Source organism: Haliotis rufescens, unplaced genomic scaffold, assembly GCF_023055435.1.
Source record: "Haliotis rufescens isolate VD_foot unplaced genomic scaffold, xgHalRufe1.0.p SCAF_8, whole genome shotgun sequence".
Classification (NCBI taxonomy): Eukaryota; Metazoa; Mollusca; class Gastropoda; order Lepetellida; family Haliotidae; genus Haliotis; species Haliotis rufescens.
Genome location: NW_025964372.1, coordinates 40,743,163 through 40,770,127, shown reverse-complemented (window position 1 = coordinate 40,770,127; position 26,965 = coordinate 40,743,163). Strand labels below are relative to the sequence as shown.

At 42.9% G+C, this 26,965-nt stretch overlaps 1 protein-coding gene across 1 annotated transcript; it reads right to left on the bottom strand.

Moving 5' to 3' along the window:
* Positions 1 to 4,453: 4,453 nt before the first annotated feature.
* LOC124151069 lies at positions 4,454 to 14,630 on the bottom strand. The gene is made up of 5 exons (XM_048389701.1): positions 14,520 to 14,630; positions 9,972 to 10,100; positions 8,906 to 9,044; positions 7,147 to 7,239; positions 4,454 to 4,894 (listed from the first exon to the last, which is right to left on the bottom strand). Exons 1-5 carry the CDS (start codon positions 14,625 to 14,627, stop codon positions 4,656 to 4,658), a joined length of 708 nt encoding a protein of 235 aa, XP_048245658.1. The 5' UTR covers positions 14,628 to 14,630; the 3' UTR covers positions 4,454 to 4,655.
* Between the last annotated feature and the right edge of the window lie 12,335 nt (positions 14,631 to 26,965).

The following is a 26,965-nucleotide window of genomic DNA, read 5'->3' as shown; positions in this document are numbered from 1 at the left end:
TTTACGACAAGCATAGTCGCCTTTTACAAGTATGGGTTGTTGAAGACCTATTCTTCCCCGGATCTTCACGGGTCAGCGTGCGTGCGTGCATCAGTACTCCGGACGTATGCCGGTTTGATAGTGCAAGCCAAATGAGATACTATGCCGCAGTTTAACATGAAAACCCCACTCAGTTTACTGAGATACTTGCCGTAAAAGGCGACTAACGGGATCGGGTGGTCAGGCTCGCTGACTTGATTGATACATGTCATCGATCCCATTATTCACAGACCGCCTTCATATAGCTGGAATATTGCTGAGTGCGGCGTTAAACAACAAACAAACAAACAAACAGTATACTGAGTCCGATCTGACCAGTCCTTCTTTTATCTTTTTGAAGCCGAGAGCTGGCCAGGGTAACAACAAGTGCTATCTTGTACCTTTTGGTATGGCGCGGCCAGTGTATCGAAACGCCGACCTTCCCCACTCCCGGAAGGCGTTCTGGCCACAAGACGTCGAAGGCGATACGACAAGCATGAGATGACGGAAATCTGTTCTGAATATTTGAATGTAATTTACAATGTGATAGTAATGTGGACAAGTAAAACTAGCGAGTCCAGGGCCTACTTGCACAAAACGTCATTTTGTTACTGATGCGTCACATTTGGAAATGTCCTCCACATGTCTTCAATAAAACTTTTACGAGGCTTTTGAGGGCTTAAATGTTGTAACCTTGATCAAACAACTCTTGAGAAAGAAATCTCCGTAGAAAGCGCATGCTCGATTTACCTTTTGTTATGATAGGCCAAAGCTGCAGGGATATTGCTCAACATAAACGGAAAGTTGACGATTGGAGGTGAGGTGAGTTGAAATTGGGTTTAACGTCGCGTCCAAGATTATTGCACTTATATAGCGACGTGCATGCACGTGTATGTGTTTGTGTGTGTGTGGCTGCTTGTACTAGTCCGGACTGATGCCGATTTATAGTGCCAGCTCACTGATAAACCATGCCGCAGTTTACCATGAATACCCCAGTTTTATTTTTACACAAAAAACAGCCCCAAATTACTTTTTATAAACTGTTGCAGGAAGGAGTGATGGTTGAATAGACATAATCATATTTAACAACAGTTCTTTCAATGTTCAATGACATAAAAAAAACCAACTCGGTGTACCTTCTATTTGGCCCTCAGTTTATATATTCGTCACCTAGTGGACAGAGCGTCTACAGGAAAAGCGGTAGGTCACGTCATACCAAAATACATTAAAAGATAGTACTTGACCCTACCCTGCCTGGCGCTCTGCATTAAGGGGCTAAAACAAGGACTGGTCGGCTCGGAGTCAGTATACTGTGTCTGAATGGGGTATCCACGTTACAGTGCAGCATGGACCGTTACCTCAGTGTGTACCTACAATCTCGACATCCCCCCCCCCAAACTGATTTGTAACCTCTTTGCGTGTTATTTATACTAACATATTTACCAATGAATGTGTTGCATTTGTGATAAGTCATTTGTATCATCTTCTCATATTAAACTTCTATAAAAGACGATGAAAGTAGCGTAACAGTAAATCTAAGTGAATGTTTGCTTAAAAGGATCCGGGATGTCGTAGGAAAAGCCGCAATAATCGAAATGTCATATGAATTCTTCGATACACATTAAACTGATTATATAGTCAAAACGCCGTGATACACATTCACAATTTCCAAGAACGTTTTGGTATTTTGGTAATAAAAATTTCATTTTCTGTTTCTCTTGATTTATAATTTTTACACCAGAGTAGAAGAGTTTTATATATAATGCAATGATGCATATAAACTGCCGGGAAAAAAGTATTCCCTCATGGTGGATGGTGGCTAAAAATGACAGACAGACAAATTTATTCGGTACTTCAGGCCACCGGCCCATAATACAATGGAAATATCCCGTATATATATTTGCATGCTGAGTAGATTTAATAATGATTTACTGTTCCACACTGATTTTCCTTTCGATGTTCAAAGAGTTTCTTCTTGCTCTAGAATACTCGTCACAAATCATAAGAACATGGATTCATCTTCAACATGGTTATGCCCCTTTGAAAAACAGAACGTGCAGACACGTTCATTATATGGGATGTTGTTGTGACGCCCCAGTTCAACAGCAAGTCTGAAATTATTACACCGGAACATGGCTATAAGTCTACGTTGGTAAGAAGACATATCACAAGTAATATATGATTCCGCATTTAGTAATGACTTGATGTGTGAGTAATAATTGCATTTCGTTGATGATGTCAGGGAAAAGTGCCAAATTGAGTGAGGCAGTCGTAAAATCTTCGTTTAAAATCTGTCATGAAATGTTGAATATTACCAATCTCCTGGCTTAGCCAAACAAAACCAAATCCAAACTGGAATAAAATCATTCTAATATGTGATGCCCAGAGATTTTAGTATATAATAAGCTTGGATGGGTAGCCTGTGTTGTTCCATCTGAATTAGTCTGCACCAGTACTTGACTGCTCTTGACATGTAGTTATATATCCTACCACAGTCTCCTAGAACCATGTTGTTGTTGGTGAACTTATTTACTTTCAAAAAGGATTTGCAGAATCTGTTATGGACACTTTCAATAATATCCCAAGATATCTGATCCATAACACAGGATTGGTGAAATCATAGCATCAAAAATATTAAAAAGATCATGGTGATTAATGTATCCAAATTGTTTTTGATAATTATATATTGATAGAAAATTGCTAAAAATGAAACAAACAAGAAACGGTTATTCGATGGTGATATATTTGATACGATTTTCACCGTTGTGTTTGGACCTTAAATTTGCAATGTTACAGCGACTGTAGCTGTTACCCTAGTAACGTCATGATGATGTTTGTATTTTTTGGTCAATCCAATTTTACAAGTGTATATTCTTTTGCCCGGCAGTTTAAAATGAATATCCTTTAGTTTTGTGATCTGCCCTGATGTTTGTATCAAGAATGGGGCGGAGTTATGCAGATTCTTAAAAAACGAGCTCCCGTGTAGTACTAGTATTATGAATAGTCCTGGTATCTGACAAGCCAAGCGAAGTTTCTCAAATTTGAAAAATTCCTACATCGCGTTGGACGTCTTCGGTCCTCGATAAGTGTGAAATAAAATCAAGTGTGTCTTTATGTAAAGTAGATAATCTTACCGAAGCGTAAACCTGGACTTAATCCCATTTTAATAACTAGACAGGGGCGGTCGGGTAGCCTAGCGGTTAAAGCGTTAGCTCGTCACGCCGAAGACCCGGGTTCGATTCCCGACATGGGTACAAGGTGTGAAGCCCATTTCTGGTGTCCCCCGCCGTGATATTGCTGCAATATTGCTAAAATCGGCTTAAAATCACACTCACTCACTCACTCACTAATGACTAAACACATAGTCCCACGGCACTGTAGCTCACCTTGGTATGTAGTCAACAACGTACATGTACAATGACCGCCACACTAAAATCAGGTTCGGTCTTCATTACAAATTCTGGTGTCGACATTCGTACGAACAAGCCTGTTCTAAGGAGATGGTGTTCACAGACAACACGCCGCCGAGGACAAAGAGGCCATGCATAAAGCTCACTTGACTTTAAGTCAGGTGAGCTAATATATCGAAGTGTACATAAACTCTTAGCAACATTCCACATTTAACTTGTTAAGAGTAAGATAAGTTCAGAGAACTGTATTTGTTCCTGTTCGTCCTTTTTTTATCTGGAAGATCCAGTTGGCTCACCTCAGTTTCATAGGTCATCGTGGCCAGCACTGACAGGATCATGACTCACTAGTTTCACTAGTCCACGTTACTATCATATTGTACACCACAGAACAGATCCTCGTTACCCCCTGATTGTCGTACAGCCTCCGTGGTCTAGTGGATAGAACGTCTTCCAAGAGTGCGGAAAGTGTTGGTTCGATCCCCTGGCTGAGTAATACCAAACTATGGGTTTAAATTGTATATATGTATCAATGATTATCATAATAAATATACATCCAGGTGTCTATTAGAACATACAGAAGTCTTCTGAAACATACAGCGGTCTATGGAAACAGACGGGTTTTGTTTGTTTGTTTGTTTGTTTGTTCTTTAATGCCGCACTCAGCAATATTCCAGCTATCTGACGGCGGTCTGTAAATAATCGAGTCTCGACCAGACAATCCAGTGATTAATATCATGAGGATCGATCCACGCAATTGGGATCGATGACAACCAAGTCAGCGAGCCTGACCACCCGATCCCGTTAGTCGCCTTTTACGGCATGGGTTGCTGAAGACCTATTCCAACCCGGAATCTTCACGGGTCGAAACAGACAGGTGTCTATTGGAACATACATGTGTCTACTGGAACACACACATGTCTATTGGAACACACAGGTGTCTATTGGAACATACAAGTATCTATTGGAACATACAGGTGAATATTGAACACACATGTGTCTATTTATTGGAACATACATGTGTCTACTGAAAAATACAGGTTTCTTTTGCAACCTCCGTCCCGTAGGCCTGTGGGTTTGACGGGCTAGCAGGTTGACTGCGAGTCATCGTAAACTGACAGAGTGAAACACTGCTTATATACAAGCCGCCGTCATGTAGCTGGGATATTATTGAGTCAAGCAAACACACTACATGATATATTAACACTGCATTAAGATTCATAGCAGCATTTAACCAACAGGACCTAGTCTGTCAATAAATTTGGCTGCATCTATATCAGATGCCTTCACAACATATCTGAAGATGTTTCCGGGATTTGCGTTATCGTAAAAGTCATGGCAGTATTTCGTATCCACGAGCTCCCACACGCCCTGCTCTTCCATCAGCTCCATCAGGGGAGCCAGCCTGTCAACGTAGTCCTTCACCTCAGTGAAGCGGGAGTCCGGGATGCCGAAGCATATCAACCCATCTGAAATGCGCCATTCATTTATGGTCCTATTAAACATTGCGATTGAGTGAGTGAGTGATTGAGTATGGTTTTACGCCGTTTTAAGCAATATTCCAGCAATATCACGGCAGGGGACACCAGAAATAGGCTTCACACATTGTACCCATGTCGGGAATCGAACCCGGGTCTTCGGCGTGTCGAGCGAACGCTTTAACCACTAAGCTACTCGACCGCCCCGTTTTTAACATTGTGGAGACATCCAGCACATTTTTGTTCAATGAACAATTATTTTGTGCAATTTGACCTGGAGCAAAATTATGTTTTCTAGTATTTCTTGAAACAAGTGGGCGGTCGGGTAGCCTAGTGGTTAAAGCTTTTGCTCGTCACGCCGAAGACCCGGGTTCGATTCCCGACATGGGCACAATGTGTGAAGCCGTGATATTGCTGGAATATTGCTAAAATCGGCGTAAAACCATACTCAGTCAGTCTTGAAACAAGTTATTTTTTTCAGAACATTTCCAACTCGTGCTTCCGATTCCTGACTTTGGACAGTATTCATGTTCATTCGAAATTGTTGGAGTACTTAGGGTGAAAGGTTTGGGAACTAGAGGATATACAATATGCTTTCTTTGTTTATTGTTTAACGCCGCGCTCAGCAATATTCCAGCTATATGACGACGGTTTTAAATAATCGAGTCTGGACCAGACAATCCAATGATTGACATCATGATCATCGATTAACGCAATTGGGATCAATGACATGCATCAATCAAGTCAGCGAGCCTGACCACCCGATCCCGTTAGTTGCCTCTTACGACAAGCATCGTCGCCTTATACGGCAAGCATGGGTTGCTGAAGACCTATTCTACCCCGGATCTTCACGGGTCCCACAATATGCTTAAGGGTACACTCCGAAGGAGCTTGTGACTTCCGGTGAAAACTCAGTATCGGACAAAGAGAAATGGATTCGTAGCTTTGAATATCCATTTGGTATGTCCGTTATAAAAGCAGAGCAGTATATACCGGAAATGTACGAATTTAAATCTTTCATTTTTGCCCATGGGCATAAACATACAAAAAATAAAAAAAACTTTTTTAATTTAGTCTCTAGGCACAGGAAAAAACCACACCCCTCCATATACAATGTACATTATTTTCTATACGAATATATTATGCTATACACGCTGTCATCGAGTTCCTGTGTCTCAAGGGTCTGGGAGGGAAACGAGTGTTTTGGCTGCTTGTACTTGTCTTGACGTATGCCAGTTTTATAGTGCTGGCCTGCAGTGTACCCTTCTCAGACATAAACCCTTGATAGCCGACCCCTGACGCGGCCTGGGAACCGAACTCCTAACCTCAGACGGCACATCCACGAGACCATGTCTTTAAAGTGATCATTTGTTCCCTTTAACTTTAAATGTCAAATTTTGTTATTATCCCAGGGCTTAAATTTGAATATAGATTCCCACTATATAAATGAGAGTGATTTAACGCCGCTTTGATGAGTATAACATTTGAATGATAAAGGTCGTAGAAGCCTACTTTTGACAAACTTAGGCTAGAGACATATTCAGGGCATAGCTGAATTCGAGGTCAAAGGTTTCTGGCAGGACTAAGAGGTGAATGACAGCGCCTTAGATGACTGAGGTACTCGTGCCCCCATACGCGATAAGAATGATTAAATCCCGTGAGTGAAAAGAGCGACATTAACATTTCCATAATCATAAGAAATCTCTACTAAAAGCAAAATCCGTTGAGTGAGTGAGTGAGTTTGGTTTTACGCCGCTTTTAGCAATATTCCAGCAATATCACGACGGGGGACACCAGAAATGGGCTTCACACATTGTACCCATGTCGGGAATCGAACCCGGGTCTTCGGCGTGACGAGCTAACGCTTTAACCACTAGGCTGCCCGACCGGCCCCAAAATCCGTTGAACGATTCCACTTATTCAATAAGCATGTGTCATCACTATCAATTGGAGATGATAACAGGTGTTCGCGAAAAGGTGAGCGTATCCTGCCACACTGGTGAAACCCGTCACAAACACATGCAAAGGCAAGTCATGGTTTTACATACACACATTGCCCGCAGTACGACATCGCTGCTCACTTGGTTTAAATGAGTGAGTTTTACGCCGCTTTTAGCAATATTCAAGTAACATCACGGCGTCGGGCACCAGAAATGGACTTCACACATTGTACCCATGTGGCTTTTCGATCCCGACGTGACGAGCGAACGCTTTAACCACTCGGCTACCCCACCTCCCCTCACCTGGTTTGACTAAGCGCGTCATCTCGGGAAGAGCTGCACAGGGGATGAATCCTGTATTGAAGGCAGCGGCCACCACCAGACAGTCGTAGGCATCTGAAAACACGAGACGTTGTTGTCATGAACACAAGACCATCCACATTATTTTGTGCTCTTGTCATTTACATGCTCAGTATCCGAGAGGGCGGGCGAAGAATATTAAAAAGTTTAATTTAAAAAAAATAGAAAACTGGTGTAGATTACGATATGTGAAAGAAAGGTTCACCTTTTGACTATCGTCCTCGAGAGTTCAATACTGGTTATGAATTTTGAACATTGGCCAAAAGTGCATGTAACCCATAAGGTTGCGGGATCGGTAGAGCTTGAAAGTGCTCGTGAGTTTCACCGAAGTGGTAAACGTCTGAGACCTGCATCACTTCGGGCTTTCTTCCCACATTAAGCTGACACACCGCGATATAACTGGAATACTGTCTGTTAAGAGCGGCGTTAAACCCAACTCACTCACTCACTCACTGCAATGAAATCTGAGTTTTCGCATCCTATTATGAAGTGCCACACCGCCCGTGTATCAAGAAGACCAGTTTTGATTTCGAAATGTAAGAATACCTCCATAAAATACTTATTTTTGTACCAAATTGACGAGGCATGTAATAAGTCTTTGAAATTCATTTAGAAGTGTTACCCATAAGGGACTAAGTATATACTCCGAAACGTTGCGTTCCTCATAATACAGGAGTTGACGTCCATAATTTCTCTTCCTTCAGATTCAGAGAGTTTAAATTCTGTTACATGGAATTATATATATTATAAGTCACACAAAAGTTTTTTGCAGTTTCCATTGTCACAGTAATGCCATCAAATAATAGCCACAGTAATATTACACTGAAAACAATTATATTTCTATGTTTAAAAATAATATATTTTTTATAAATGTTATTTATTTTATTGACATCACCTCGTTAGGATGTCTCATAACATAAAGTGTTTTGGCTGGTGAACTATAAAAAAATGGTAATATTTACACTAATGCGTAACAAAAAAAACTCTGTTTGTCTCCACCATCTTAATTCTAGTTTTAAACAATTATTCAGTCATATCATGACATCCATAAATTCTCTTCCTTTGGCATGTAACGATCACCGATACCCCCTGCTGCGAAAGACCCGTGAAGATCCGGAGAAGAATAGGTCTTCAGCAACTCATGCTTGCCGTAAAGGTGACTATGCTTGTCGTAAAAGGCGACCAACGGGATCGGGTGGTCAGGCTCGCTGACTTGGTTGATGCATGTCATCAATCCCAATTGCGTAGATCGATGCTCATGATATTAATCACTGGATTGTCTGGTCCAGACTCGATTATTTACAGACCGCCGTCATATAGCTGGAATATTGCTCGATGCGGCGTTAAACAACAAACAAACTAACCAACCAACGAACTCTGCTGCGATATCGTGAGCTCATATATACACACAAATAGGTATTAAATAGGGGGGACATGCTAAAGTAAACACTGTTTTCTGCTGATATATTATGGGGTCTCAATCCGTTCTTTTTTAACTGACCAAATTTACGAATTTTGATTTGGCGGCTTCTATGATTTTTTTTGGTGATCGAACGTTCCCTATCAAGTGTCGAGACATACTGTACTGTAATGTGTTTTGCATCGCCCAAATATTGATACACGCTATAAGTGGTTCTTTTATAAAAGGGCCTTAATGTATTTTTAGATTCGATTTGAAACAAGAGGAATAGTTAATGCCCACCTGTCGCAAAACAGTCCAACCTTTTGCCATCCATGAACTCCGTGTAGTAATTGGTGTAGACACCTTTCTTGGAGGCTTCGACCTTCATGCCATGCGAGGGGTCAAGGCCGTCGATTAGCCGAAACCCCTTTCCCCATAACTGCAACAGATCATAACATACCATTGCTTGTTTTACTAAGAGTTATCCTACCGTGAAGGTCCAGGTTAGAATTGGTCTTCAGCGAACCATGCTTGTCGTTAGAGGCGGCCAACGGGATCGGGTGGTCAGGCTCGCTGACTTGGTTGATGCATGTCATCGTCTCCCAATTGCTTAGATCGTGAAGATCCGGGGTAGAATAGGTCTTCAGCAACCCATGCTTGCCATAAAAGGCGACTATGCTTGTCGTAAGAGGCGACTAACGGGATCGGGTGGTCAGGCTCGCTGACTTGGTTGATGCATGTCATCGTCTCCCAATTGCTTAGATCGTGAAGATCCGGGGTAGAATAGGTCTTCAGCAACCCATGCTTGCCATAAAAGGCGACTATGCTTGTCGTAAGAGGCGACTAACGGGATCGGGTGGTCAGGCTCGCTGACTTGGTTTATGCAGGTCATCGATCCTAATTACGTGGATCGATGCTCACAATGTCAATCACTGGATTGTCTGGTCCAGACTCTATTATTTACAGACCGCCGTCATTTAGCTGGAATATTGCTGAGTGCGGCGTAAAACAACAAACCAAACCAAACCAAACCAAACTAGATAGATAGATTCTCATGATGTCAGTCACTGGATTGCCTGGTCCAGACTCGATAATTTACAGGCCACCGTAATACAGGTTGAATATTTCCGAGTGCGGAGTTAAACAATAAATAAACAAAGTTATTGCGAACGAGTCAAGGTGTTCCCAGTTGTTTTGTTGAATGATGATCGAGACACGTTTATGATTTCTGAACAAAAATACGTTTTACGTATAATGCAATATATCTTCCATTAAACATAAGCGAAGATGGGAAAAATTACTTTTGGGTTTGAAAACAATCCAGGTATGACGAAATTGCAAAGTTTTGTAATGTCTCCACACCAACCTCCTCTGCCAACATGCCAGTCCCGGCACCCACGTCCAGCACCTGGACAGACGCTCGGTCCCCAGGGTAGAAGTCGGCCACAGCCTCGGCTACATACACGTGGTCCTTATAATGTCGAGCTTTCCAGGTCTGGAGCACAGAAACCGTGAGCTTTACGCAGCAGTCTTGTTATTATTATGATGGGACTTTTTTTAATTTGTATTCAACAGACTCAGTAAAGGAAAGTTGAAAAAGAAATAAACCTAAACCAAATGTTTTGTTCCAAATTACGTGTTCACCGCAGACATTGGCATGCATACATGAGTGAGTGAGTGAGTGAGTGAGTGAGTGAGTGAGTGGGGTGGGCTTAACACCCCTTTCAACAGTTGTCCGGTTATATGACGGGGTGTGAGCTCAATGTGATGCGAATTGCGGCCCCTTAGACGACTGCCCCCGTGTACATGATGTTAAACTGCAGGACAGTAGTAAAACGACGAGACAAAGCTTACCCAATGCTATACACATGGCAACATATTCAGATAACCTCTGAAGGCAAACAAATACCTGTGATTTTTAAAATGTATCATCTGCCTACCTGCTAAGAATGTTATTAATAAAATAACATATTTTCAAAAAAGAAATATAATAAAAATGTCTGGCCTAAGCTTAATGGCAATACCTACACTTTTCAAGAAAGCTACAGTCTCTTCTAGATCCTACGAGAGGTTATTCTGACGTGACTCATCACACTCCGGGTGGCCCAGTCGTCTAAGTCGCCCAGATTCCCAGAATGATTGTGGGTCTCGAGTCCCGGTTCGCCCCGATTATGTTTCTAAGTTTGTCAGCACCATGCCCGTGCTCGTGGGTTTCACCGAAGTGGTAAACGTCTGAGACCTGCATCACTTCGGGCTTTCCTCCCACATATAGCTGACACGCCGCGATATAAGTGGAATATTGTTAAAAGCGGCGTTAAACCCAACCCACTCACTTTATATGGTCCAATCAAAATTGCGTTGCGAACTAGATTTTGTCAATGCATGGGTACCTCCAACTTGGCGTCGACAGATAACTTGCAAATGATTTCATGTTTTTAATCAAGATGCTCAAGTGATTTGATGCACTTCGCGGGGTTAGACCCGTTTTATTATACTATTGATCTTGATTATCGATCAGATCGTCTTACTGGGCGCCGCCATTTCGTCTGAATCAAATGCAAGCGACATGAGCCATGGAATCAAAAAGAGGGACTTAGAACGGATATAAATAGTATTATAGCTAAGATGGATAGACTTATCATTAAACCGCCCGCATGTTATCAGAAATCAGTGGGCCACTGTAACTTGATAATGCCCTCATATTGCTTGACGACTGGCCATTATCACGCCAGTTGTTAGGTGACGTCATAGGATAGGGATAGGTGACGTCACCTGACCATGTTGAATAGTGACGTCATCTGGTTTGTTCTATGTCGTTTCCATATGCGTAAAATGGGGCAGTGGTATTCGTGTTGATTGCAGTAAATGTTTCAAAACCGATATTGTTGCTTATTTCTATCCATTTTAGCTATAATAATGGTAACACTATTTTTCAGGGCATTATCAGTTGCAGAAGCCCTCGGTCTTTTCATATGCCCTCCTTCGTCGGGCCGTTAATGGAAGACCTCGGGCTTCTGCAAATGATAATGCCATGAAAAATAGCGTTACCCTTATAATTGCCACTGGTGTCGCTGTGATCGAGCCTGGAAATTCCATCCTAGTTCGGCAAGGGTGGAAACTGTACATTTATAGTCACTTAACTCCATTGTCTCGGGATTATGGGGGTAAACAACAACAAACAAACTTATCACGGATGAAAATAAGTACCCGAAGCGGACATAAAATATTCAGAACGCAATAAATAATTTCCAAAACCCTTTTTATCGATGCATTATCCCACGTGGCCGATAACTTGAATGGTCGGTGATCTATCCGAGGGAGGAAAAGACGGATATTCCGTTGAATAGGAATTTAAATCACGCGTTACAAATTTTTTTTTCGCTCTGCAGCAGTAAAACGTACTATTTAACACCATCGGGACTGCCGCATAAGACTAAAGGTCCCAAGCAACCTATGCTTATCGTAAGAGGCGACCAAATAAATCGGGTGGTCAGGCTCAGTGACTTGGGTGATTGGTTGTCATCGTATGCCAATTGCGTGGATCGATACTCCAATCACTGGATTATCTCGTGCATACTCAACTATTAACAGATCGCTGTCGTACAGCTGGAATATTGCTGAATGCGACTGTAAACAAGAACGAAAGAAATAAGCAAATCTGAAAGTTTCTCTTCATTCCGCCGTCTCAGTGATAAACTCACCCAAAATACCCCTTGATTCTACCCTTACTGATACATTGGCACTGTACATGGATGACGAATCTGACCAAAGAATTGACTTTGGTTCCGATGAGGGGCCGTTGCTCCAAGATTACTAAAAACAAGTATCAGTAATATAACAGGCATATCTGCAGTAAGGTATCTTCAATGACAGTGTTAAAGACACAGTGAGTGAGTGAGTTTGGTTTAACGCTGCTTTTAACAATATTCCAGTTATATCGCGGCGTGTCAGCTTAATGTGGGAGGAAAGCCCGAAGTGATGCAAGTCTCAGACGTTTACCACTTCGGTGAAACCCACGAGCACGGGTATGGTGCTGACAAACCTACAAACATAATTGGGGCGAACCGGGATTCGAACCCACAATCATAGGTTTCTGGCGTGTCCAAGGGACGCAACTCTGCACAGCGAATCGCGGCGCCGTAGACGACTGGGCTAGAATACAATGGAGATTCCTAGTCTTAGCAGTCTTAGCAAATTTGATTTGCGTCCCTCAATAACAGTTTCTTGGTATTCTTCTAAAACATTAAAATTGTATAACGTATACAAGTTTACTGTTAATTACACCCCTAATTACACAGACACCATGTCAATGATTCACTCATGGTATTAATAACAATGTCCAATGTCTACACCTTAGCAGGTGGCATCTTATATTTCAAGATTCTTAACTTTTAAACGGCATACCACGCTATATGTGGCAAATTGTTGTTTGTTCAAATCGGTATACTTTAATGCGCAAGATCTTACACAGTAGTTTTCTGAAAGCGGTGTACCATTATTACCCCGGTCAGTGGATTATCAGCTCCCTGGGGAGTATACAACGCAAGCTGCCTTTGTGGCTCTAAAAAGTTGACAATCATATTGTCATTGAATCCTACCGGGTTCTGGTGTCATATTGCGGGACTTAAGCCAAGAGCGGCGTAAAACCGTGCTCACTCACTCCTACCGGGTACCCATTCGCTGATGAGTGAACAGGGGCATATTCGCTTACTTGCATGAGTTGCAGATACACCACAAGTAAAATGAAAACTGAAGCCCTAAAAACTCCCAAGTGTGATTCTTGCACCCAGACATCCATCCACGGAATCTCCGCGACGACGGACGTTGTTTAACTTCATCTACAGCAAACTACGGTTACAACGAACTCAAAGGGACTACTATTTTCAGTTCGTTATAACCGTAGTTCGTTATAAGCATATAGACAGCATAACTACAGCAAATAGTCGGGACTAAAAAGTAAGTTCGTTATATCCGCCAGTTCGTTATAAGCGTGTTCGTTATAACCGTAGTTTACTGTAGTTTGTGATCTGTAGCCTGTGTGCAGGACCAGGTGCCACCATGAGATGAAAAGAGTGACATAAAATACTTTCTATTTTCAACGTTAATCAACGCGACACAACACTTCATAATCATAAGAAACATCTATTGGAAGATTCGGTTGGTTGGTTGGTTGGTTGGTTGGTTGTTTAACGCCGCACTCAGCAATATTCCAGCTATATGACGGCGGTCTGTAAATAATCGAGTCTGGACCAGACAATCCAGTGATTGACATCATGAGCATCGATCCACGTAATTGGGATCGATGACCTGCATCAACCAAGTCAGCGAGCCTGACCACCCGATCCCGTCAGTCGCCTTTTACGGCAAGCATGGGTTGCTGAAGACCTATTCTACCCCGGAATCTTTACGGGTCTGGAAGATTCGGACCACATGTATGTCAATAGCACGTGTTTAAGTGGTGATGATAGCAGGTATTTGCGTAAACGTAAGCGTATCCTATCACACCGGTGGCATGGTGTGATACACAAAAAACACATGCATGGGCAAGTCAAGTGTTCATTTGAACAAACAAGGGAACGTTTAGCCTCAAAATGTTACACGTGAAATGTTAAAATCGGAACTGCTGGAATATTGCTCGACATAAGTGGAAAGTTGATTATTGGAAAGTTGGAAGTCTCGAGGATAGTTTTCGTCACTCTTTTTGAGACGGAAAACAAGAATTTTGTTTGCGGACGTAGTGATATATTGTATGGACAGGCCACCCTTGCACCCACGCTTTCACTGAAAACATACTCACTCACTCACTCTTTCAGGATAAGCCACAACATACCATCTTTTGTCTCGATATTTCGTTCAGAGAACAATTTCCATGTCATGTTTGCTCACTCACTCACTCACTCACTCACTCACTCACTTCATCATATGTTCCTGCGACCTTTGTGAAGACTTCAGCGACCTGATCAGGTGTCATTTCTTCTCTCTTCTCAAAGTCACAGAATGCAATGCGTCCTGGTTCAGCCATCCTGAAACTACAGCATCAGTCATCAGCTACATGCACGGATTCAAACAATACAGTTGAACGGTCCTATTGAGTTCCTTGTGAGTCAGCAATAACGTAAGCATGTATGTCTACCTGTTACAGAGAGGGCCTTACACCCCCACATCATGTACTGTTAGCAACATGACATAATCCTTGTTCAACACAGTACAGCTCATGTTACATGGATGTTCCACAAAGTACAGCTCATGTTACATGGATGTTCCACACAGTACAGCTCATGTTACATGGGTGTTCCACACAGTACAGCTCATGTTACATGGATGTTCCACACAGTGCAGCTCATGTTACATGGGTGTTCCACACAGTACAGCTCATGTTACATGGATGTTCCACACAGTACAGCTGATGTCACATGGATGTTCCACACAGTACAGCTGATGTTACATGGATGTTCCACACAGTACAGCTCATGTTACATGGGTGTTCCACACAGTACAGCTCATGTTACATGGATGTTCCACACAGTACAGCTCATGTTACATGGGTGTTCCACACAGTACAGCCCATGTTACATGGATGTTCCACACAGTACAGCTGATGTCACATGGATGTTCCACACAGTACAGCTGATGTTACATGGATGTTCCACACAGCACAGCTCATGTTACATGGATGTTCCACACAGTACAGCTCATGTTACATGGGTGTTCCACACAGTACAGCTCATGTTACATGGATGTTCCACACAGTACAGTTCATGTTACATGGATGTTCCACACAGTACAGCTCATGTTACATGGATGTTCCACACAGTACAGCTCATGTTACATGGGTGTTCCACACAGTACAGCCCATGTTACATGGATGTTCCACACAGTACAGCTGATGTCACATGGATGTTCCACACAGTACAGCTGATGTTACATGGATGTTCCACACAGCACAGCTCATGTTACATGGATGTTCCACACAGTACAGCTCATGTTACATGGGTGTTCCACACAGTACAGCTCATGTTACATGGATGTTCCACACAGTACAGTTCATGTTACATGGATGTTCCAAAAAATACAGCTCATGTTACATGGATGTTCCAAAAATTACAGCTCATGTAACATGGATGTTCCACAAAGTACAGCTCATGTTACATGGATGTTCAACACAGTACAGCTCATGTTACATGGATGTTCCACACAGTTCAGCTCATGTTACATGGATGTTCCACACAATACAGCTCATGTTACATGGATGTTCCACACAGTACAGCTCATGTTACATGGATGTTCCACACAGTACAGCTCATGTTACATGGATGTTCCACACAGTACAGATAATATACCATGGATGTTCCACACAATACAGCTGACATAACATAGATGTTCCAAACTGCAGCTCAAGGCAAATGTTAGAGTATATTCACAGTCTTTTGCTTTCCGTCAGAGGCGACGTATGTGGGCAGGCTTCATCGCATTATTTACTTGTTGTAGTGATGACGCTAACAGTGGCGTAGACAACACATAAACACCTGTCTCCGGCCTGACCCAAATAGACGACTTACATGTCGACAATGTGAGTCTCTTGTCACAAACAGATGGTATTTGCAATTAGTTCCAACACCCAACAGTCACTGAGTAAGTGAGTGAGTGAGTATGATTTTACGCCGCTTTTAGCAATATTCTAAGCAATATCACAGCGGGGGACACCAGAAATGGGCTTTACACATCGTACCCATGTCGGGAATCGAACCCGGAATTTCGGCGTGATGAGCGAACGCTTTAACCACTAGGCTACCCAACCGCCCCTTTATGAGTAAGTGAGTACAGAGTGTGCACACACAGGGCACATAGACAACACAAACAGAGCATACACTGGGCATAGAGAAAACACACACAGGGCACATAGACAACACAAACAGAGCATACACTGGGCATAGAGAAAACACACACACAGGGCACATAGACAACACAAACAGAGCATACACTGGGCACACACAGGACACACACAGGGCACATAGACAACACAAACAGAGCATACACTGGGCATAGAGAAAACACACACACAGGGCACATAGACAACACAAACAGAGCATACACTGGGCACACACAGGGCACATAGACAACACAAACAGAGCATACACTGGGCACAGAGAAAACACACACAGGGCACAAATAGAACATACACAGGACACATACAGGGCACAAATCGAACACACAGGGCACAAATAGAACACAGAGAGAGCACAAATAGAGCATACACAGGCAACATACAGGGTACACAAAGAACACACAGGGCACAAATAGAGCAAACACAGGACACTCACATGGCACACATAGAGCATACACAGGACACACAGGGCACACATAGAGCATACATAGGCCACACAGGGCACACATAGAGCATACATAGGACACACAGGGCACACATAGAGCATACACAGGACACACACAGGGCACACATCGAACATACACAGGACACACACAGGGCACACATAGAGCATACACAGGACACACACAGGGCCTTCATTGTACAAACACGGGACACACACATGGCACAAACAGAACATACACTAGGCAGAAACAGCATACACAGGACACCCAAAGGGCACAGATAGAGCATACATAGGGCACACACATGGCACAAAAGAGCATACACTCGACACACACAGGGCACACATAGAGCACAGACGGAACACACAAAGGGCCACATAGACTATACACAAGACAGACACATGGCACAAATAGAGCACACACAGGGCACACACGGGACACAAATAGAGGACACTCACTGGACATACACTTGGCACACACAGAGAATACACAGGTCACACACATGGCACAAATAGAGTACACACGGGATACACACGGGGCATATATAGAGCACACACAGGACACACACTGGGAACAAATAGAACACACACAGGGCACACCCAGGGCACAAATATAGAATACACAGGGCACACACAGGGCACAAATATAGAGCACACACAGGGCACAAAAAGAGCATACCCTCGACACACACACACCACACACAGGAAACACACAGGGCACACATAGCGCATACACAGGAAACACACAGGGCACACATAGAGCATACACAGGACACACAGGGCACACATAGAACATACACAGGAAACACACAGGGCACACAAAGAGCATAAACAGGAAACACACAGGGCACACAAAGAGCATACACAGGACACACAGGGCACACATAGAACATACATAGGACACACAGGGCACACAAAGAGCATACACAGGACACACAGGGCACACATAGAGCATACACAGGACACACACAGGGCACACATAGAGCATACACAGGACACACACAGGGCCTTCATTGTACAAACACGGGACACACACATGGCACAAACAGAACATACACTAGGCAGAAACAGCATACACAGGACACCCAAAGGGCACAGATAGAGCATACATAGGGCACACACATGGCACAAAAGAGCATACACTCGACACACACAGGGCACACATAGAGCACAGACGGAACACACAAAGGGCCACATAGACTATACACAAGACAGACACATGGCACAAATAGAGCACACACAGGGCACACACGGGACACAAATAGAGGACACTCACTGGACATACACTTGGCACACACAGAGAATACACAGGTCACACACATGGCACAAATAGAGTACACACGGGATACACACGGGGCATATATAGAGCACACACAGGACACACACTGGGAACAAATAGAACACACACAGGGCACACCCAGGGCACAAATATAGAATACACAGGGCACACACAGGGCACAAATATAGAGCACACACAGGGCACAAAAAGAGCATACCCTCGACACACACACACCACACACAGGAAACACACAGGGCACACATAGCGCATACACAGGAAACACACAGGGCACACATAGAGCATACACAGGACACACAGGGCACACATAGAACATACACAGGAAACACACAGGGCACACAAAGAGCATAAACAGGAAACACACAGGGCACACAAAGAGCATACACAGGACACACAGGGCACACATAGAACATACATAGGACACACAGGGCACACAAAGAGCATACACAGGACACACAGGGCACACATAGAGCATACACAGGAAACACACAGGGCACACAAAGAGCATACACAGGACACACACAGGGCACACATAGAACAAACCCTCGACACACACAGGACACACAACACATAGAGCATACACAGGACACACACAGCACACAAATAGAGTACACATGGGATACACACAGCGACAAATAGAGCACACACAGGACACACAAGGGACACATATAGAGTATACACGAGACACACAAGGGACACATATAGAGCATACACGAAACACACACAGAGCACACATCGAGCCTACACAGGACACACACACGGCACAAATAAAGGCCACACACTGGACATACACTCGGAACACACATTCACCATGATACACGCCCATCATTACACTGATAATGAAAAAACACAGCGCCATCAGGTGTGTTCGTTTACCGAAATATATGAAATCAATGTACAGCGGCTTTTGGCAAGCTTCAGGAAAAGACCTAAATCAACGTTACGTGCGTTCCATTACGTCCGCTGACAGTCATCGATTCCCGAGAAACTATTTTAAATTAGTAATTACATGCCGTTATGACGAGATCGTGCTTCGTCATGGGTCTGTTTCACGTGAAAGGGATCGATACACCAATAACCATGTAGACAGTCCTTGGATGTAGATATTCCCAACGAATCTGATTTCATAGTATGGGCTCACCTGATGAGTGAGTGAGTGAGTGAGTGGGTGAGTGAGTGAGTGAGTGAGTGAGTGAGTGAGTGAGTGAGTGAGTGAGTGAGTGAGTGAGTGAGTGAGTGAGTATAATATTTCATTTTGTGTTTAGTGTCCCAGTCGTCTGAAGCGCCGGAAGTTGTCAAACAGAGCTGTGTGCCATATGCGTGCCAGAAATGTAGGTTTGCATCCATGCCGTCATGAAAACGTTTCTGGGGTTGTCAGCGCCATACCCGTGCTTGTGGGTAATCACTTCGGGATTTCCTCCCATATTAAGCTGACACGCCCAGAAATAACACAACTAATATATAAAGCGGCGTTGAACCCATCTGACTCACTTACTATTACATGTAATGGGTTTCACATCATTTGTTCGTGTATGCTTTGTTTGATTGCATTTTGTTTAACGCCGCATTCAGCAATATTCCAGCTATATGACGGCGATCAGTGAATGTGAGTCTACAAAAATGGAACATGAAGTCAGCGAGCCTGCTAATGGCATCCTATGACAAGCTTGACAGGTTTTTATTTCGTATAAATATGTGTATTATTCATGTACTTCTCGTCACGATTTGACTGAAATACTGCCGATGTGACGTTAAATCTTAACTCACTCACTCACTCACTCACTCACTATGACAAGCAAGTCAAACTCGGGTCTTCACGGGTCTGTTCGTACATGTACAAGGCGACAATACATAAGTTATATACTCAACTATAAAAGCCACTGAGCGACATGGTTTCATGAACATTAGAAAATGTGTCCTGGTTACTAAGCACTCAATTATGTTATTTTCTTTCATGCAATAATAACAACAACAATAACCACAATAATAATAGTAATAATTATCTCCAGGCCATCTTCCACACTGAAGTTACGTACGAATAAAGAACATGAGAGAAGGAATGAGTGAATGAATGTTGTTTTACGAAACAGTCAGCACCATTCCAAATCTTTTCCCATGATCTGTATCAAAACAACTCTGGACAATTCAAATAGGTGGATGACAGTATGTTTGTTTGTTTGCTTTTTGTTTAACGTCGCACTCAGCAATATTCTAGCTATATGGCGGCAGTCTGTAAATAATCGAGTCTAGACAAGACAATCCAGTCATTGACATCATGAGCATCGATCCACGCGATTGGGATACGATGATATGCATCAACCAAGTCAGCGAGCCTGACCACCACATATCGTCAGTCGCCTCTCATAACCAGCATAGCCGTCTCTCACGAAAAACATAGGATAACAGTATGACATCGGTCGCACCTGTAGCCACATTTGTCAGATGCTTCGGCAATACGGGTATCTATTCTGTTTCGGAATCCCCACGGGAGAAGTGACAAAAAATACTGTTTAAACATTATGGAAACAATTCAAAACTAATTTTGATTCTTAAAATACTGTTCCCAATCCAAACTATAGCAACGTGGTTTTCTTCTTTCTACGTAAAGAGACCCAGAACGAAAACAGCTCACAAACAATCAATACTGACTTACCTTACCGCCTGTACAGAAAAGATATGTTCAAATTTAGAACGACGTTTCCCTATCCGATGCACAAAAAGTATAAACCCACCTGATCCCTTCCACCCCTCTCGCTCTAGTTCACTCGGGCGGGACCAAAGCACTATATGACACGTCATTTGCGATTGTTTCCGAACAGGTGGATCAATACTCATTAGGTCACTAGTCGTTGCAAGCAGTGACAGTTTAATTTGGTATATAAATGTACAACAGCTCAAATTACTTTAGTCCGGATCGCGTAAAACCACATATCCGGATGTTACTGTTTCCAACGTTTCTAAATTTTCCCTTTGGGCGGTCGGGTTGCCTAGTGGTTAAAGCGTTCGCTCGTCACGCCGAAGACCCGGGCTCGATTCCCGACATGGGTACAATGTGTGAAGCCCATTTCTGGTGTCCCCCGCCGTGATATTGCTGGAATATTGCTAAAAGCGGCGTAAAACCAAACTCAGTCAGCCAGACTAAATGTCCCTGGTTTCTCCTGCAATGGCGCTGACCAGGCCACAGGCTTGAGTCATATAGAGACAACCTTATCAAGATATAAGAGTATGGAGTGCGTTACAAATAATAACATAGCATCAAGAATACCATTGAACAGACACATATGTAAGACTCCACATCCATCCGACATCATTATTCGTCTCATAATAACCAGCTGAATGCAAGATGGACTCGTTGGTGGTTTGCCAAGCGAACCGTTTTACCTGGTCGACACAACGACGCCACAGTCAAGTATCATCATGCTCAGGGTAAACAGATGTATGGGAAAAAAGTTCTGCTCGAACCGACTGTGTCAATAATTTCAACAAATGTTGTAACATTTGATGAAAGGTGGTTTTCCTCTGATGCACAGCCAAATAAAATATAGTTTAGCGAGAACATCACATTAGTGAGTGAGTGAGTGAGTGAGTGAGTGAGTGAGTACACCAGAGTACACTGGGACACCAGAAATGGGCTTCACACATTGTACCCGTGCCGGGAATTGAACCCTGGTCTTCGGCGTGACAAGCGTACGCTTTAACCACTAGGCTACCCGACCGCCCTCATCACATTAATATATTGTGGGATTAGTTAAGTTTCAAAATGGGACCAGACGAGACTAATGCCTTTTATGCAGGTGGATATTGTTGTTGACAAGATGTGTGAAAAATGATCGATAAACAAATCCTTAGATAACTGTCAGATGATACACTCCGTAGCATGAATCACCAGCAGGGCATTGAATCGATACCAGAGGTTTACATCAGCTACCCAACGGCATGTAAGTAGCCGACAGCGTTCCACCAAAGAGCGGGAGGCAGGTTTCTCTTGATTGCAGCAAGACGTCATCACTTCGTGACTGCCACCACACTCAGAAATGACCTGTGGAACGCCAGTGGGGTTAATGTTTCTACTCAGACAATGCGTAATCGTTTCGACAGGCAGGGACGTTTGGTTGGGCTGAAGATCACGTCAGTTGGACAGGCCGGGACTGGGCTCTAGTACATTTCACTGATGAATCCAGATACTGTTTAGACTTCACAGATCGTCGTGTCCAAGTGTAGCATAGACCACGAGAAAGACCATTTTTTCAGACTTTCAAGGTAGCCGGACACGATGAATTGGGATGGGATCAGTAGACCTTGAAGAACCGATCTCCATGTCCTTTACAAAGAATGATGACAGTTGTGTGCTAGAGGAGGGATATCTTGGATGTGTACGTGAGACCGTATGTTGGTGTAATCGGACCGGACTTAATCCTCGATCGCGGACGATAACACCTGATTCGTACTTAGTGCAGGAGACAAAAGTTTGCACGTACTGGCCAGCCCAGTCACCAGATCTATCGAGCTCATGTGGAACGAAATGCAAATCGCCCTCTCGCGACTCTACAGGAACTCGGAAATTCTCTTACTAAAAAGTGGAACAATCTTCCCTTGGCAACCATCCAGACACTTACTGGGAGTATGAGAAGGCGGTGCCAGCTTGTGATTGCATCATATACGCACCACTGAGCGTTGATTTTTTGGACAATGAATTTGATTTCGTGATTTTGTTTTCCGATTTGATGAGGTACTTTCATTTTGAAGGGTGATCTGACTGATTATTGGTCACATGTTGTTTGCTGGCATTGTCTTTGGCTATTTCAACAGACGCACGCAATTTTACGTCTTATACTTGGTGATCCTATGCAAACGTTGAGAAGTATATTTATCTTTATTTTATTTCATTTTATCTCAATTTAAGGTTCGTGTCGACCACAGTCAAATGTTTAAATTATGAAGCCACGATAAGAAAAATGAAAAATACGTAAGAGAATCGAGGATGATCAACATTAGTACACAGTTTACTGTTCACGATGCTTGTAAGAAACGCGACAACACAAATAGAGCATACACTGGGCACACACAGGACACACACAGGGTACATAGACAACACAAACAGAGCATACACTGGGCACACACAGGACACACACAGGGCATATAGACAACAAAAACAGAGCATACACTGGGCACACACAGAACACACAGGGCATATAGACAACACAAACAGAGCATACACTGGGCACACACAGGGCATATAGACAACACAAACAGAGCATACACTGGGCACACACAGGACACACACAGGGCACATAGACAACACAAACAGAACTTACACTGGGCACACAAAGGGCACATAGACAACACAAACAGAGCATACACTGGGCACACACAGGGCACAAAGACAACACAAACAGAGCATACACTGAGCACACACAGAACACACACAGGGCATATAGACAACACAAACAGAGCATACACTGGGCACACACAGGGCACATAGACAACACAAACAGAGCATACACTAGGCACACACAGGGCACATAGACAACACAAACAGAGCATACACTGGGCACACACAGGACACACACAGGGCATATAGACAACACAAACAGAGCTTACACTGGGCACACACAAGACACACAGAGGAATAGACAACACAAACAGAGCATACACTGGGCACAGAGAAAACACACACAGGGCACAAATATAGCATACACAGGCCACATACAGGGCACAAATAGAACACACAGCGCACAAATAGAGCATACACAGGACACATACAGGGTACACAAAGAACAAACATGTTCATCGATTTACGTAATGGGAATACGATGACATGCATCTACCAAGTCAGCGAGCCTGACAACACATCTCGTCAGTCGCCTCTCATAACCAGCATAGTCGTCTCTCACGAAAAACACAGGATAACAGTATGACATCGGTCGCACCTGTAGCCACATTTGTTAGAAGCTTCGGCAATACGGGTATCTATTCTGTGCCGGAATCCCCACGGGAACAAGAGACCAAAAATACCGTTTAAACATTATGGAAACAATTCAAAACTAATTTTGATTCTTAACATACTGTGCGAGCCTGACCAACCGATCACGTTAGTCGCCTCTTACGACTCGCTGACTTGGTTGATGCATGTCATCGTATTCCCATTGTGTGGATCGATTGCCTGGACAAAAACCACATAAAAATCGTAAAAAGTAAAAGTATGATCACTTACCTTTACAGTTTAATCTTTAAAGCAAATATCCTAGCTCTGAAACTGCAGCCGCTTGGCCTTCTGCACCAGTATGATCAAGTTGTGAAGGGAGGATAACTCTTAGTGTTGCTTTGATTTGTCTTTCAGTCATTTTGTGTCCCACGCCCGATGATATCACCATTATGTGCGTTTACAAAGGAGTGCAAACTCTTTGAAATGTTGAATGTTTACTTTACACATAAGGATAAGAGGGGAAGAAAAGAAGAAAAATATTTTATTAATGTGTCACTTGATGCATAAAATCAGTAACATTGCAAATATGACATGAATTAAAAGTACATCCACCGGCCAGCATTGGCCTACGAGACCGGAATATACGTATTACATCAATAGTTAAAATATAAAATATACAGCAATGCATTAAAACGGGATTAATTGGGTAGTGACATGATATTAAGAACGTGTGTGACAACGACGCTTATACATTTTTGTTAGCAAAACGGCTAACTTATTACATATTGAATCATTATTCATTATATAATTAAACTGGTCTGCTGGATTAAGTTGTACGAAGGAGGGGTCTAAACTAGAAATAGAATTAAACAAATTGTAACGTAAATCTGAGTAAAGATCACTAGTTACAAGGAAGTGTATTTCATCCTCAACACAGTTGGTACAAAACTTGCAGAGTCTATTTACTAAAGGTGTTACAGGTTTTTAGTATCTCCCTAATTCAATCTCTAAAGGCAGGGTTCCACACCGGAATTTATTCAGAATACTTCTTTCATATCCATCAAGCGAAGCACTGACATACTTCTCAATATAAAAATCAGTTTAAAATTGTCTATACGTTCTTAGCTTATTACCATTTACTAAATTTCTATCATTCCATAATTCTACAAGCCAGAGATGTACAGAGATGTATGAAGTCTTTGGAGTCTTCAGATCATAGGGGGGGCACGGATGGCCCAGTCATCTAAGGCGCCGCGATTCGCTGTGCAGAGTTGCGTCCCTTGGGCACGCCAGAAACCAGTGATTGTGTGTTCGAATCCCGGTTCGCCCCGATTATGTTTCTAGGTTTGTCAGCACCATACCTGTGCTCGTGGGTTTCACCGAAGTGGTAAACGTCTGAGACCTGCATCACTTCGGGCTTTCCTCCCGCATTAAGCTGATACGCCGCGATATAACTGGACTACTGTTAAAAGCGGCGTTAACCCCATCTCACTAACTCACTCACTCACTCTTCAGATCATAGAGTCAAGCCTAAAGATGGTAGTAATGTTACGTGGTTCTGGCATATTTCTTCCTCAGTTCACAAACTGGCTTATATATAGCAATATTCGATATGTCACTCAAACTAAGTTCTTCGAAGAAACAATTGAAGTAGTGATGCTCACATTAATTATTAATGATCACACCATGTGAGGTTAGTGGAAACAGATACAAACTTTCCATTTAGGACAGCCATACTTTGGATCATAGCCGACTGGGACAGAAAGAGTTTATTTAAATTCAGTTGTCATATCAATGACATATCTAGCACTGACATCAACCACTCTGAAGCAACGTTCATCAGGTTCACCTTCTCCATTGGCCAAATTTTGAACAAATGATTCAACAGCATAAATTATGATTTTAGTTGTGATCCTAATTGATAGCAAGGTGTTAATATTTGGGTCATATTCGAAAAACTGACGAAGGTTGTTGTCAACACTAGAGAAATCACACGTGATTATATGACATTATAAAAGGTTTGGACTTGTGCTCATTTTCTGTTCTGAAATCCTTACCCTAAACCCTGTTATAAAATGTAATGCGTTGCGAAACACACAACAACAAAATTAGTAAGTTTCAATCTAGTTTGGTGTATGATCGCTGAAATCCTGGACAATGTTCACTTGTAACATATACCACCTTCTGATATATGCTCTCTGTCATTAACAATGACAATATAGCTACTATGAATTTGTCAAGTGTTTGATTTGCGGGGATGTTTTTGAAAAATAATAATCAGTTCCCAAAGTGCTGGAAAACATCCCTTCCCACCCAATTTCACACCAAAATACTCTATGTTCTGAAACAAACTGTGATCCCAAAACAGTGTTGAGCTCTCTCACTTAAAATGCCTGGCACTCGGCATTCTAAGGTGAGGACTGGTCGGCTCGGAGTCGGTGTTCTGTGTTTGTGTGTGGTATTCATGTTAAAACTGCCGCATCTCATTGGGCCAGCACTATAAAATCGGCATTTGTCCAGACTAGTACAAACAGCAACACGCAAGAACACGCACATCCACCCACCCACCTTTCCACTTGCACATAGCGATCTTAGAGCTACGACGATCGTTACTCCAATACTTTAACATAGAATTCTGTAACGCTAATATCGGTGTGTACAAGTGGGTCCTGAGCAGTTTAGATTTGGCCTGCGCCAGAGACACGTCAATTTATTGTCGTTGTAGACCAACAGACAGCAGGTCAGAGACACGTCAGTATATTGTCGTTGTAGACCAACAGACAGCAGGTCAGAGACACGTCAGTATATTG